Source organism: Vollenhovia emeryi, unplaced genomic scaffold (genome assembly GCF_000949405.1).
Source record: "Vollenhovia emeryi isolate VEMERY1.0 unplaced genomic scaffold, V.emery_V1.0 DF939147.1, whole genome shotgun sequence".
Taxonomy (NCBI): domain Eukaryota; kingdom Metazoa; phylum Arthropoda; class Insecta; order Hymenoptera; family Formicidae; genus Vollenhovia; species Vollenhovia emeryi.
Genome location: NW_011967219.1, coordinates 1,583,195 through 1,596,857, shown reverse-complemented (window position 1 = coordinate 1,596,857; position 13,663 = coordinate 1,583,195). Strand labels below are relative to the sequence as shown.

At 43.6% G+C, this 13,663-nt stretch overlaps 3 protein-coding genes across 3 annotated transcripts in view; 1 reads left to right on the top strand and 2 right to left on the bottom strand.

Annotated features, from left to right (window-relative positions):
- Positions 1–402: 402 nt before the first annotated feature.
- On the bottom strand, positions 403–3,833 carry LOC105566087. Its single transcript, XM_012019812.1, has 5 exons — positions 3,590–3,833; positions 3,185–3,237; positions 2,958–3,038; positions 2,330–2,550; positions 403–2,246 (listed from the first exon to the last, which is right to left on the bottom strand). The coding sequence occupies exons 1-5, from the start codon at positions 3,650–3,652 to the stop codon at positions 1,039–1,041; spliced, it is 1,626 nt and encodes a 541-aa protein (XP_011875202.1). The 5' UTR covers positions 3,653–3,833; the 3' UTR covers positions 403–1,038.
- Positions 3,834–6,742: 2,909 nt separating this feature from the next.
- LOC105566086 (vacuolar protein sorting-associated protein 11 homolog) lies at positions 6,743–12,429 on the bottom strand. The gene is made up of 16 exons (XM_012019811.1): positions 12,241–12,429; positions 12,081–12,149; positions 11,367–11,540; positions 11,078–11,274; positions 10,413–10,671; positions 10,186–10,340; positions 9,871–10,104; positions 9,488–9,788; positions 9,222–9,410; positions 9,018–9,140; positions 8,786–8,913; positions 8,494–8,706; positions 8,254–8,426; positions 7,872–8,169; positions 7,446–7,765; positions 6,743–7,202 (listed from the first exon to the last, which is right to left on the bottom strand). The coding sequence occupies exons 1-16, from the start codon at positions 12,253–12,255 to the stop codon at positions 6,757–6,759; spliced, it is 3,294 nt and encodes a 1,097-aa protein (XP_011875201.1). The 5' UTR covers positions 12,256–12,429; the 3' UTR covers positions 6,743–6,756.
- Positions 12,430–12,577: 148 nt separating this feature from the next.
- Positions 12,578–13,663, top strand: part of LOC105566085 — a 158,971-nt gene continuing 157,885 nt past the window's right edge. Inside the window, exon 1 of the mRNA XM_012019810.1 lies at positions 12,578–12,732. The gene's annotated coding sequence lies outside the window, so the exon portion shown is untranslated. The remainder of the gene's footprint in view (positions 12,733–13,663) is intronic.

The window sequence follows — 13,663 nt, the reverse complement described above, 5'->3', positions numbered from 1 at the left end:
TCTATCTTATCTACATATTAAAAAAATAACCTCAATATAAATCGATATTGAAGAAAATATTTTTACCATATAAATTGTCTGTGACATTTCATAAGTTGACAACTTCTCATGTGGACAACTTCTCATATTTATTATTTTTAATTGATTTTTTTTTATTTTTTCATGTTTAAATATGACTCAATCAATAACATCAGCATTATTATACATATAATTACTAAAAATTTTTGAGGTATATCGGCAAAGATGCAAGAGTACCTTTATCACTGTGCAATGTACCGTCCCTGAACGCGCGAACTTTAGACTACCTGATTTGTCTATTATAAATGCTTCCCATTTGAAAAGTATTATAGCCTCGACATTTTCGTATTAGGATTTTCGTCTTACTTTTTGCTCAGAAATACGCTATTAAAATTTCGGTCACGAGTTGCGGTACACCCTGTATATTACGTTAAGTATAGTGCAGAAAAAAATCATGTCCGATACACGACATTCAGAAAGATCCTTCACATGGCAGTATGTGTCGTAGGTATCAGAAATAAGACGTTTCGCCGACGTATGTAAATGGAACTATCGCCTATCACACTTAGAGATGATATTTAGCATCTCAATAGGTAATCAAAATAGTTTAGCTTCGGAATTGCGGTATTATTTGAAAAACATATTGCGGAAGTGCGACTTTAGTCTAACGTCTAACATTAGATTCGCTAATCTTGTGTGAGATAACGAACGATATGTACACATCTTCCACAATGATCCCAGGCGTCAAGTTAGACGATTAAATAATGACGATTAAAGAAATGATGACAGCGTAAAATATACCGCACGTACGTGACAATAAAAATAATATCGCACTACTTCTGATAAAATAGAATCGTATTATTTGACTACGACGGTTGGAAACTCCGTTAAAGATTCTTCTGTTGTATCTTGATAACGAGCGATTAGGTTTGTATTGCTATACATGCGCGAATAATAGAGACATACAAGAATAAACATCGCGTTATACGCGCAATGATAAGAATTTCGATTTACATACGTTCAGTCTAGCGACTTTGATCTGTCTAATTTGTGTTTACTTTCAAGATCAAAGTTTACGCTCCGATTCATCGCACAAGGAGGACCGCGGGCCTCCTCGACATTTTCACTCGGAGGTGATTGCACATTTTCAAAAATAAAGGATTCTAATATCACATTATTGGATGGATTTGATTGAGAAGAATTCGCATCACGTTCCAGAGAATTCGCCACCTCGGACGCTGCTGCCTGGGCGGAATCGAAAGTGCTCCGTTGGGAAGCGCTCGGCGAATCTCCGGGGAGAACCTTTTGGAAGCCGCCGCCTTGGTAAATGACACCTCCAGTGTGTCTACGCGGCAATCGCAAGGAACCGCCGTAATCCGTACGTTCTCTCGGGAAGTTTCTCCGCGACGCGGGAGCCACGTTGAACGCACGTCTCGGCTCGTTCTTGCCCGCGTTTCTCTCCGACTTAGGCGAGAGAGTACGCGTATCCGTGGTCGTCGCGCATCTCCTCTGAGACGCTCGATTTCCATCCTGCACGGCGATCTGGCCGTGGACTCGCAATGGAGACTGATCGTTTCCATGCCAAGGACTACACTCTCCATAGCTGCCGATCGCAGCGTCGACGTTGAGCATCGCGCGTTCTTCCGCGCCCGGGACGATTTCGTAGCCACGAGCCACGTTCTCCGCGTCCGACGTGTCGGACGATCTGTCCGTTGGATATCCCGGCAATCGGTGCGGGCTATTCTGGTAACTGCAACTGAAACTCCCTCCTCCAGACAGGACCGAATTCTCTGGATACTCTAAAGGGACGCACACGTTCTGACCAACCGCGCCGTCCGCGGTGCAGTACTGGGAGAAATGCGCGAACGGAACACTCTCGTGGCCGTCGAGCTGGTGGGCGCTCGCGCTGTCACTCTGACATTGACTCGCGTTACCATCCAGCAGTCTCGCCGGGGAGTTGCAGTTGTAGAAGAAGCACTGCGGCACACTCGGATTCGGTATCACGTTCGCCGTCTGCAGATTCAGCCGCGCGGAAGAGGACTCCGGCGACGCCGGGTTCGACGGCTTGCCGCGCGTTTGCGCTATCACCGTCTCGTAGCTAGGCGGAGGACCGTATAATTGATAGTAAGGGCAATTGGCGTCGTTTAGTACGACGTTCATGTTCTGATAGTGGGTCGATGTGGTCGCGTTACTGTTGTACGCCGGCGCCGCTGTACTTCTCTGAGGACCTGCTTAAGAAAATCACCCATAAGTAAAGTTTCCACCCTCTCCCCTCGCACGTATTAAAGTAAGTCTATCAGAAGATACGAGCCTTTCCACATGCGGTGCAGTAGGACGGTATTTCTCGCTGAATTGTACGTGATGCGAGCCTGCTGCGCTTGGCAGGGCGCGTTGCGAAGAGAATTTTGCGATCTGCTGTTAGAAGACCGAGTCGGAATGGCCGAGGCTGCTGCTCTGTATCTGCCCTGCAACCAGTATCTATACCACCAACCACCGCCGGAACAGAGCAGGAACATGATTATGACCAGGATCCTGAAAGTTGCACGATACTTTCAATGTTACGCTGGTTAACGGAAGCGCTGCGGAATTGCATAAAAATCGTTTGTAGTCGAGCAACTGTAGGGTTGGGAAGTAACTCTAGCTTAACTTCGTTACTTTCTCTCCATCTGTAAATGTAACTTACTCGGTTACATTAACAGTTACTTTATATATGTTTTAAACCTCCGCAGATCGCACCAGGCCTTACACTTGCGCCTTTACCGACGCTTTACGATTCAAATGCAGATTTTGTTATTTTTACTTTCATCGCAAGAAAGTATAACTGCGAAGTAACGATTCGTTACTCTTCGAGCAACTGCAACTAGATACTTTTATAAAGTAACTTTTCCAACCCTGAGATAATTGTTGTCGAGAGAGATTGTTGTTAAAAATCCACTTACCAATAGTACCACAACTGATGGAAATTAAATCCGGGCGACACGCAACAACCGAAAGCGCAACAATACTCCGTTCTCGAACATCTGCAAGCGTTACAATTGCTGTTCAAGTTAAGGCTTCGTACGGTTTGCTAGACTAAATGCTACGCGATTCCTTAAAAGTAAGTGCATTTCATTGGACTCGACTGTAACCGCAGAGAACTAGTTGATACACAGAGGCGACGACGTACTCGTAGTATTTTATCTCTCCAGGCATGTCAGAGGCACAGTACTTTGCTTCTGCCTGAAAAGAAAAAAAAAGGAATTGCAGCGTCTTCAACGTAGATTCGTGGAAGCAAACGATCGTGCAGCGAACTGATAAAATTTAACAGACATAGTCTAAAATAATCGTAAGAGAATCCGGTGGCAAAAACTTTTAAACTACTCGGAGCGTCACGCGCTCCATTTTCTCGATTCTATCTCTAGAGGCGAAGTGAAACGTGACTGAGCGAAATTGCAAAAGGAGCAGCTTAAATCATGGTGAAAATGCAAACCGACGGTCCCTCGAGTCCGCGTGCGTGCAATTTCTCGAGTCGTAAGGGAGAAACTGGGAGGAACGAGCGTCGTCTAGCCGTGAAGGACGAGGCGCAACTCACGTAAACGAGACACTTCGATGTACCCACGAATATCGCGAGTTTCTTCCTGCCGCTGCGAGCCATCTCGCCAGGTGGACCGCCGGCGTCGATTCCCCGAGTCAAACGCGATGGGACCTAGCGCGGTGTTTTGACATAATCGCCATTCCCCACCGTCCGCGACGTACACACAACATTGCACATTGCGCTTATTGATTTCAATTTCGGAACTCAACAATGACGTCAGCTCGCCAGCAGTGCTACCACCGGTGCGACGGTGACGGCACGAGGCGCGCCAATGGACGGGACGCCACGACTCTCGGGCCCGAGATCGCAGAATCTTTTTCCCTCCAGCGCAAACTCCGTCTTCTCACTTTTCGCGAGAGAGTTCACGCTAGAGGAAAAAGATTCACGATCGAGCCCCAGGTGGAAATACCATCTACCGGAAACATATAATGCAATTTTGCGGAATTACATTTTTAAATATCCCTCTACCCCCTAAATTTCGTATTTCGGTAAAAAATCAGCGACTTGTCTCCCTCAAAAAGTAACGCAATTTTTATCTAAAGGATCTCTCACGATTTTCTTATCACTTTTCAACAGCGTGCTTTCACTTTTCTTATATCTTGCAGTGCGAATTTCACTTTAAAAAAAGTTCTCGTTAATTTTGAGATGCATTCAGTAACTTTGATTGATGGTGGAAATACCATCTACCGAAAACATATAATACAATTTTGCGGAATTACATTTTCAAATATCCCTCTACCCCCTAAATTTCGTATTTCGGTAAAAAATCAGCGAGTCTCCCTCAAAAAGTAACACAATTTTTATCTAAAAAACATCTCACAATTTTCTTATCACTTTTTAACAGTGTGCTTTCACTTAATCTTGCAGTGCGAATTTCATAAAGAAAGTTGCCGTTAATTTTGAGATGCATTCGGTAACTTTTCGACAACTTTGATTTCACCTTTCAGTTTTACCGTACCGATTAGAATCAGCGAAATATTTCTATCAGGGAAATCGCTTCAGAAACTGTCGGTTGATTCTTGACCACTGGACGAAACAACGAGGCATCTACATATTTTATTCACTTTATTTATCTCAAGATCTTGTTTGACAAGCAAATTGATTATAAATAGATGATACAAAATCAAAGAAGTAGCAACATGTACATTTATATATGTATAGAGACTCGTGCTTCTTTTTTTTATTTCCTTACTTCTAATATATTATAATTGTACAATCTTTATAATCTATGCCTTTCTCGATGCTCTTGCGCGTGCTGCGTTCTATTCGATTAAACAGATGTAGCACACAAACCGCGTAATTATGACAATAACGTTCGTATTTGACTCGCTTTCATACCAAAGATTATAATCGTGCAGTCGCGAAAGCAGTCAAACGTGGCAATGCAGAGCGGCGAAACAATTGGAATTTTGAATCAACCACAATCTGCAGTTAAACAATTTTGTCTTCCAAGTTTTACTTGCTTCCTTTTCAGATCACAGTTTCATTACAAAGGCGCATTGATATACATCTTTCCTTCATTGATCGATTGCTATTTTTATCCTACGACTTTTCGATCCCCTTTGCCTCGAATAACTGACATTTAAAGATTGAGATTTAAATACCTTTAGATTACCTTGAGATTTAAATCTCTCATTCTCACAAAAAAAAAGCCTAGCATTTTAAATAATGCTGTGCTTCTCGTCACAAGATATTAGCTTTATCCAAGATCTGCAAAGCGCGAAGTCTTATAATTCGTGGAAGTGAGGGAAGCGAGGAATTTGATGTTAATCAAATTTTTACAACATATAAAATTCAAGTGAACACTATACAAGTTTACACGAGTTTATATACGATACACTAGATTCGGAAATTCGTTACGTAATGCTCAGGTGAAGCATGCACCTAACAATATTCTCTTCTCTCTTACGCTTTATCAGATTTCCACTATGGCGGATAATAGCAAAGTGGTCTCGACAGTTAGATTCTGCCAGTTTTCCGACGTTGCGCGAAACGAGGAGCGGACCGTCGGACGTCGCGAGCTGTCGAGCCGGCTGCGCGGGCGAGCGGACCAAGAATCAAAGAAACGGTAACGCTTAGCAAGCCCATCAGAGTTGTAGATCTCGCAAGATCCTCGAATGTCGATGGCAACGTACCCCTGAATCCCCTGAATCCTCTGCACGTGTCTCTAAGTAATTGCAACGTTGACAACGTCGACACCTCGCGTTACGGCACTGCACTCGCCGGTGTTCGGAATTCATCTCCCTCCGAGAAGGATGCGGCAAAAGTCGCGATGATCGTGTGTGGCGTAAACGGTGGTCGGGATGTCGAGAATGTTGGGGCAGAGGAAAGTTGTAGGACGTCGCAGCTTGATAAGAGTTCGCGAGACGACGTTGCGGATCGCGCGCGCAAGATAAAGAACAAGCCGATTGTGAATCAAGATCCGAAGGTGGCCAAGTTCAATCGGTTGAACAAATTGATTCAGGAACTGCGGCTGGCCCTTATGAATCAGGAACTCGGCGCAACTTGTCCCAAGGAGCACGAGGCGCTCGAGGAGAAATACCGTCTACTGCAGCAAAAGCTTAGAGACATGACGGAAAAGTTGAACTCGAATTTAGAAGAGTTCGTAGTTATGCACGAACGAGCGGAAATGGCTGAACAAGCTCGAAAGAAAATCAGACTCGCCTTGGCGTTATTGTTGGTTGAATTCAGCCAGGTTTTACAAGATTTCAGCACTTGTCGAGACATCGATGACGAACAGTGTAATAAATTGAAGGCGATGTACGACAAGATGTTGGATATCCAAAATGACGAGAGGAAAGCGTCCGAACAGCTCATAAATCATGAAATATCCAACTCGAAAAATTGCGGCGCCCACATGGCGGAGAATGTAGAGGAATGTGTACGCGCAGAGGCATCCTCGAACGGTGTCGAGGACAGTTTGGATTACTTTGACCAAAAAGGAAGAGGAGCACACGTTGCGGCAAGCAGAGCGAAGTAACGAGGTTCAAAATATTAACAAGGAACTGGCGCTGAAAGAGAGCCTCGTGTCGGAGCTCTTAAAGAGCATCACGCAACAAACTGCGTTAACAAACTTACGTATCGCAAAGTATTTTATCCGTGTCCATACGTTTATATGTATCTTGTCCCGACTCAAATCTCTTGCGGGAAACGTCACTCGCGGTTTACCTACCGAATGGATTTACATTTCTGTTGTAATCACCGTCATCGTTGCCGGCCCGACCGTTATCATTGTCATCGTCATCTTTAAAAGGATTATTCGCGTCGTCGTCGTCGTCGTCGTCGTCATTGGCGAAGGGATTCTTAGATTCGTCATAATCGTCAGTCTCAAAGGGATTCGATGGCGCAGCGAGGGCTTTCGACGAAACGAAGGGCTTTTCGATCGGTGACGACTTTGGTGTGGTACTGTTTAAGATACGGGCCTCTCTGATCGGCACCGGCGAGGCCTTAGCGGAATTGCCGCGTGGCGTAGACAAACCGCTTCCCGTTCCCGATATATTCGCCTCCAACGACGAGGAATACACGTCTGGCTTGACAAAATTCCGAAAACGCTCCTCCGTTATTAACGTCGGGACGTCGTAACCAGCTCGTCGAGGCTCCGTTTTTCCTGCTGAGAAACGCGAAAACGTCCGATTAATCATTACGAGTTGACACTTGAGACTGATGACGCAAAGCTCCAGATGAGAGTTGTATTATCGCATTCAATTTTGACTTTCATCCCGCGTACGTCTCCGTGTAGTTATACGAGAAGAATAAAGAGTCGAAGTTGATAAGTAAAAGGAATATAAATAAAGTGAATTGTAACTTGCGTCGACAACAAAATAAATACAACAGGTGCGGCATTAAAATATACCTGAGATAGAACTTTTTCCTTCGTTTAACCTGAGTCTCGCCTCCGCACCTGGGCCATAATTTAACTTGGGTTCCTCCAGCCTGGTCGGCGTAGGTAACGATTTGTCTGTATCAGTAATTACTGTTAATTTCTTAAAAACGCCTCTACCAAAATAATCGGCTACTAAGGAAAATGGGTCCTCCGCTCGATCGAGAAGACTGTGGAAGGTTTCGTGCAGGTCCCTTGATTGCTCTTGCGCTCTTATAATATCCAGTAATTTCTTGTTGTTCGGCAGGCAGGCCGGGCATTCATTCTCATTTTCCGAAAAGCTTTGAAAGCAACTGCCAAGATGAGCGTACAAAAATGAAATAAATTGTAATAATATACGTGAACTAATATACATTATATTATTTACATTATAAAAATAATAATTTTAAGAAAGCTCACTGTTGGTGATAGGAATGCTGACACATGAAATGCACGGATGGCAATTCCAGCTGATGATGGCACGCGCTACATCGCGATCCTTGAAAGATTATCGTATTGTTCTTTATTGCCTCTATTTGTTCCCGTAATTTAAGAGTGTCGGCTCTGTATTTCTCTGTTAATTCCGCGTCGGCTTGAGTTTGCTCGTTCTCCGTTCGTAATACACTGCACAAATAACTTCTGACGTCTCCCAACGTGCAGGTCAACGATGTGGAAATTGCGTCAATGACCATCAAAGGAGATAACAGCCTTTCTTGAGCTGCAATATACTTTTACATTAACGAAACAATATCCTTCCAATGCACTTAATTGAACATAATTGATATCCCGTAAATATATTCACCGATATAAGCTAATATATCCGCGAGAAGTTTCGTTGGTGCGTCCTTGTTTTTAGCTACGCTCCACAAAGCTTGTACCCACAGATTAGGGTCCTGGTGACCAAATCTTTTACAAGTGGCGAGAACTTGTTCACTATCTCCCTCGCATAAGTGAAATCTCAATATTTCTTGATATCTGAGATAACACAATTTATGTTTAAGTGTATTTATTTCTATGCACAAACTTTTATATTACGACTTACAATTTGCTCTCTTCGTAAAGGAACAGTAATCCTTTTCTGAAATTATGTTGATGACAAAGTATTAATATTTGGTCTTTATCGTAACGGGCCTCAGAATTCTGCAGAAGTCGTACAATTTTCTGTTCGTACTGTAGTTTAGCCACATCGTTATCCAATGCCGACCAAACGTGTAAATAGTGTTCTACTAATGTATTGTAAATGAGTGTACTCCATCTACAAGAAATATGAAAAAAAATTAAGAGTTAATTTCACGATAAGAAGAATCTGCAGCTTTCATGAAAGAAATAATAACCTCGTATCTGATTTAACTAAATGCTCCAAAAACTCTACGAGTCGTTCAGAATTATTGAGAAATAAGTGAATAAAGTCTTCTGGACTAGCTTTATCGACGCGCTGTTCCGTATAGCCGTTTAATGCTTCCTGCAAAAGTGAAAGAATCCATAATTCTTCATCTTTTAATTTCTCTTCAAATAACAATTTGGTTAAAACGAGTAGAGGAATAAGACTGAAACATATGTACACACCTGATCTACAAGAGGTTTGTTGGAAGGTTTATAGTTTGTGCACAAGGCTTTCAAAAATTGTGTGGATTCATTTGGCACATTTTCTATTAGGATATTTCCATACTTCTTCATATTGGCTTCTGCCTAAAATATTTTAAAATAATTTTTCAATATAAATATTTTACTACTCTTTGCAGAAATTTATGTATGTACAATATGTATTACCTCTTCAAATTCTAACGTTGCCATGTACTCCAGAGCCTTTTTATATTCCTGTTTATCTTCAATTTGGATACGGAGATACCATTCGTGTTTACTGTGTTTTTGTGCGAGTAATAGGGCATCCTCCGGTGATGCTTGGCGGCAAACTTTTATCGCTATTTCCACGTCAAAATCAACTTCGCGATCCTTTGTCTAAATTATATACAAAGTAATATAGAAAAGATACATAATACATACGCACATTGGCGAGTTTTACGTGTCCAACTTACCATAATAAACTCTTTTAACTTATCGGTATGGTTAAGCTTAGTGTAACAATTTAATAACAAGGTGGTATGGTCTTCTGTTGCCTGTCCATTTTTATGCAATGCTTGCAAGTACGTCGTCAAGTTATCGATATGTTGGGAATCCAAGAATTTTCTGATTACATAAGACGGTTCTAATTTGCCTATAGTCTTTATATATTGCTCTATAGCACCGTTGTGATCCCCCTTGGAATACAAATGATCTCCGTATTGGCGGAAGATGTCTATGAGACCTTCCGCATCATACTGCTGATTTTTGGCTATTCTGTGCGGTAGCGTAAAGTTGTATTGTTAAAAATTAGTCTTTTAATCATCTAATTTAATTGCAATCAAATTATCCGACCTACCTTATGGAAACATCGTACAAATTCTTTTTGAAAAGCAATGCTAATTTCGATTGCAAGTCTTTCTCATCTAAATGATACAATTTGTTATCTCCACTAAGTATAAAAAATCCACCCCACTCGGATAGGACCGCTTGGACAGACACCATAGGCGCGGAGAATACTATAAACTTGTTTTGAATATCGAGCACAGTAATGATGTGCTTGTCGACACCAGGAGGTATCGGTTCTATTGTGCTACGGGGATTTAAGAGGCATTAGAATGCAAGTATACAAGGATTACAAAAGAGAAACCGCACACGCGCACGCGTTCGTTACTTGGGTTTGGCGGAGATAGTCGTTGTTGTTCTTGGAACGTTCGCCGCTTCTTTCGCCACTATCACCAAATATGTCCTGAACCATTCCAGCATTATCTTCTGACCCTCTACCGCATAGCACGGGCCTCTACCGTCTGGCGTGTAACAATAAATAGCCTGAAAATGTTTGTTCCTTTGAAAGTGGATATAAAATGCAATGTAAAACGCAAGCACGGGCACAATACACACGTCGTTACGTCCGATCATAAAGTGACTGTCCTGCATAGACTCGGCGAGCACGCTGCATTTTCGCGCGCAACCCATAGTGTCCAAGGTAGATTTGAATTCCTTATCCTTAACGGTGATATTATACAGGAACACACAATTTTGTGTAGCGACGAACAGATAGGTCTGCTTACCGGTCGCTCGTATCGCGAGGCCGGTAATAGACAGATTGGAATCCTTCAAAACCTTTATCTTATTCTTTCGCTCTCGGGTCAGGTCACCCCTAAAAGTAATTTAATTCCAGATTGCTATAATTAACATGTCAGGTACAAAATGTATAATGAAATATCAAATATGTTGCGTAAGAAAGACACCCCCCTCTCTCTCTCTCTCACAATATTAATAATCCAATATGATACAAAAGAACATAAACTACTGAAATTAAACAAATGTAGTGATGGAAATCGTTTAGGTAATGTGAGCCGTCACCGTTGAAATGGTGTAATAAGATTCATTTAAAAGTATCGTATTGGTATTAACAGATCTCTAATCAATAAAAAAACCACATACTCTCAAATTATTAAACGTCTCGGTCTGCGAAAGCGAGCCTCTTCGGCAATAGATTAAAATTAAACGTACTAATGTACACTAGGTGCGAACAATAAATTCGACGTTCATAAAGTACTTACCTGTACAACATAATAGATCCATCCCCGAATCCAATAGCCATCAATGTCAGACTAGTATGTACACACAGAGCTGTCGCTGGAACCGCCCTGTAGCTAGGTATGGCTCTGCTTATTCGAACGCACGTTGGATTACCCTGCTTATCAGGTTTGGCCAAGTTCCAAACCTTTATAGTAGGATTGCATCCGGGCTCGTCCTCCTGTCAATACATTGAAACAATGAGATCAAATCATGTGCCCGGTCTGATTAAGGAGGAGCATGGACAGTGCGAGAACGCAGTGACACTCTTACACCAATGGTGAACAAGAAGGTGGAATGTTGGACTTGCTGCGCCAACACCAGCGTAATCTCGTAAGCTCGAAAGGTCGTGATCTCGTACGACCTGTTTATCAAGTGCACGCTGCCCGTGTTGTCCCCGAACACCAGATTGCCATTGCCGCTGGTAGCCGCCGAGACTTGCGCATCCTGCGAAAGAGACGTGACGATGAGACTAGTGCTGCGTTTGTCGTACGACAAAATTTTCAAACGTACTGGCTGGCTAAAAATATCTAGAAATTCAAGAACCTTTATACGCTACAACCAATCAATGGCTGCGTTCAGCAGAAAAAGCTGCTTTGCAACTGTTGTAAAATTCGTGAATCTGATTGGTGTATTCTCTTAATCTTGAGTGAATTTAAGAGCATACGCCAATCAGATTCACGAATTTTACAACAGTTGCAAAGCAGTTTTTTCTGCTGAACGTAGCCATTAGCTTGAAAAATTTGTTGCACAAAAAGTGTACTGTACACCTATCGTGGAGACGTTCGGGTCGGGGGACCGTTCAATTATTTCCTAGATTTCTATCGTGTTTTCTAGGAGAGACGAAATAATTCCGATCGAAATCCAATCCGAGCATTTCAACAATAAGTACTCCGGCGTCCCAACCGGAAACTTTGGTTCTGCCCACGACGAAGGTGCGTGACGGTCGATCAACGTCGTCAGCGCGCGAGAGAGAAGTCAACTCACCCCGAACGCTTTAGCGATCTTGCCCGCGTCGACTTCCTTCTTCAGGTCGAAGAAATTAAAGCGCCTCCACTACAACGATAACACGGTTAGTACTGACATTGTAGGTTATGTCGGGCGAGAGACGTCGAGCCGCGAAGGGAATAAACGAAAAGTGACTGACCTCCAGGAACGCCATGGCGTGTGAACGGCGCGACGCTTATTCGCACATGTACCCGCGGGGACTTGCAGGTCCAGCGGTTCGTGTACTCGCACGATCGATCCACCGCACGCCCGCAGCCTCCCTCGTAGCTGCTCCCCGTCAGCTGTTCGCGCGTCGCTGCTGACGGCGCGTCCATCGAGCTTGCGCGCATGCGCGGTCGCGCGAAACTGGCCGCCGGTTTCGGGGCTCCCGCGCTAGGTGGCGGCACCGGCGCGGCCGGACGGACGCGCCTCCACCGGCGCCGCGGGGAGGCTCGCTCTCGCTTCCCCCCCCCCCGGACCGCGAATTAGACCAGTTTTTCGAGCGCGCGCGCGTCAAACTTCATCGCATCTCATTTACGTGGTAAAGTGACGAGAGCAGTAATTAAAAATGTTTAGCGGAGCGCTCGCTCGCGCCGCGCGGAAACGGTGGGTCGCGTACTCGGAAGGGGACGGACACGAGGCTCGCACACAGGTATCGTTCTCGCTCCTTCTCTCTCGTTCCTTAAGAATCGGTGTCTCGCGAGTGTCTCGCGTCAAACTTTAATGGCGGCCGTTGGCGCTGCGTCAATGACCGTTTTGGCGTCCAAAAGCGTAATTGAGACTCCACCTTGATCGCTATTTCGACGTTAGGGGTTTATTTCCGTTTGCAATTACGTGCGCCGCGAAAAATCCCAACAAACGCCGAAGCAACGGTCGCGTAACATCAATATAAATGTTGCGCGACTGTCACTTCGGTGTTTGCCGGCACGTTTGAAGAACTCAACAATATAGAATATACATGAAGTATAGCTTAGAACGTTATAGAATATATATTATTGGAAGTATAGAATGTATAGTAAAGTATGTATAGTAAATGTACATACTATAGCTCGCATAAAGAACAAATAGAAAGAAAAATTTTCAAGACACGGAGACGCCTCTTGGCTTCTTGTCTCGGAAAAGTTTTATTCGGATTTCTCTTTAACCGATACCTTTGATAGACCCGCTCCACTCTGTTACTATTAGTGTGCAACTAAAGCGAATGAAAGCTTCATTAAATAATACAAATACAATTCAAGGCACGAAATCTTTTAAGCGCACTGATGTGCATCTCTAAGAATCTGAGGATCGTATAAATCACGCATCAGACTACAGACTACAGACTCTGACTCGACTACTGACTCGGACTCCCGACTATGATTCGACCAATCACAGCAAAGTACCGGCCGACCCTGACTGCCAACTCGGGAATAGACGCCACTCTAATTGGTTGAATCATAGTCGGGAGTCCGAGTCAGTAGTCAGAGTCAGAGTCAGAGTCGAGTCTGTAGTCTGATACGGGCTTAACGGCCGAATCAGACTAGCAATTGCCGACTCGGATTGGATTGGGATTGACGATGTTTTCTGGCCAACGAGAGTCGGTT

Bases quoted from the DNA above. Each gene is read 5' to 3' on its own strand.
- LOC105566087 (XM_012019812.1), bottom strand. From the start codon at position 3,652: ATGGCTCGCAGCGGCAGGAAGAAACTCGCGATATTCGTGGGTACATCG. The intron at 3,039-3,184 runs GTACGTCGTCGC...TAACGCTTGCAG, and splicing joins GGAGAGATAAAATACTACGA to ATGTTCGAGAACGGAGTATT. The intron at 2,247-2,329 runs GCTCGTATCTTC...TTTCTTAAGCAG, and splicing joins ACTGCACCGCATGTGGAAAG to GTCCTCAGAGAAGTACAGCG.
- LOC105566086 (XM_012019811.1), bottom strand. The intron at 10,341-10,412 runs GTGTGTATTGTG...AAACATTTTCAG, and splicing joins TTATGATCGGACGTAACGAC to GCTATTTATTGTTACACGCC. The intron at 8,427-8,493 runs GTAAGTCGTAAT...GTGTTATCTCAG, and splicing joins CTTTACGAAGAGAGCAAATT to ATATCAAGAAATATTGAGAT.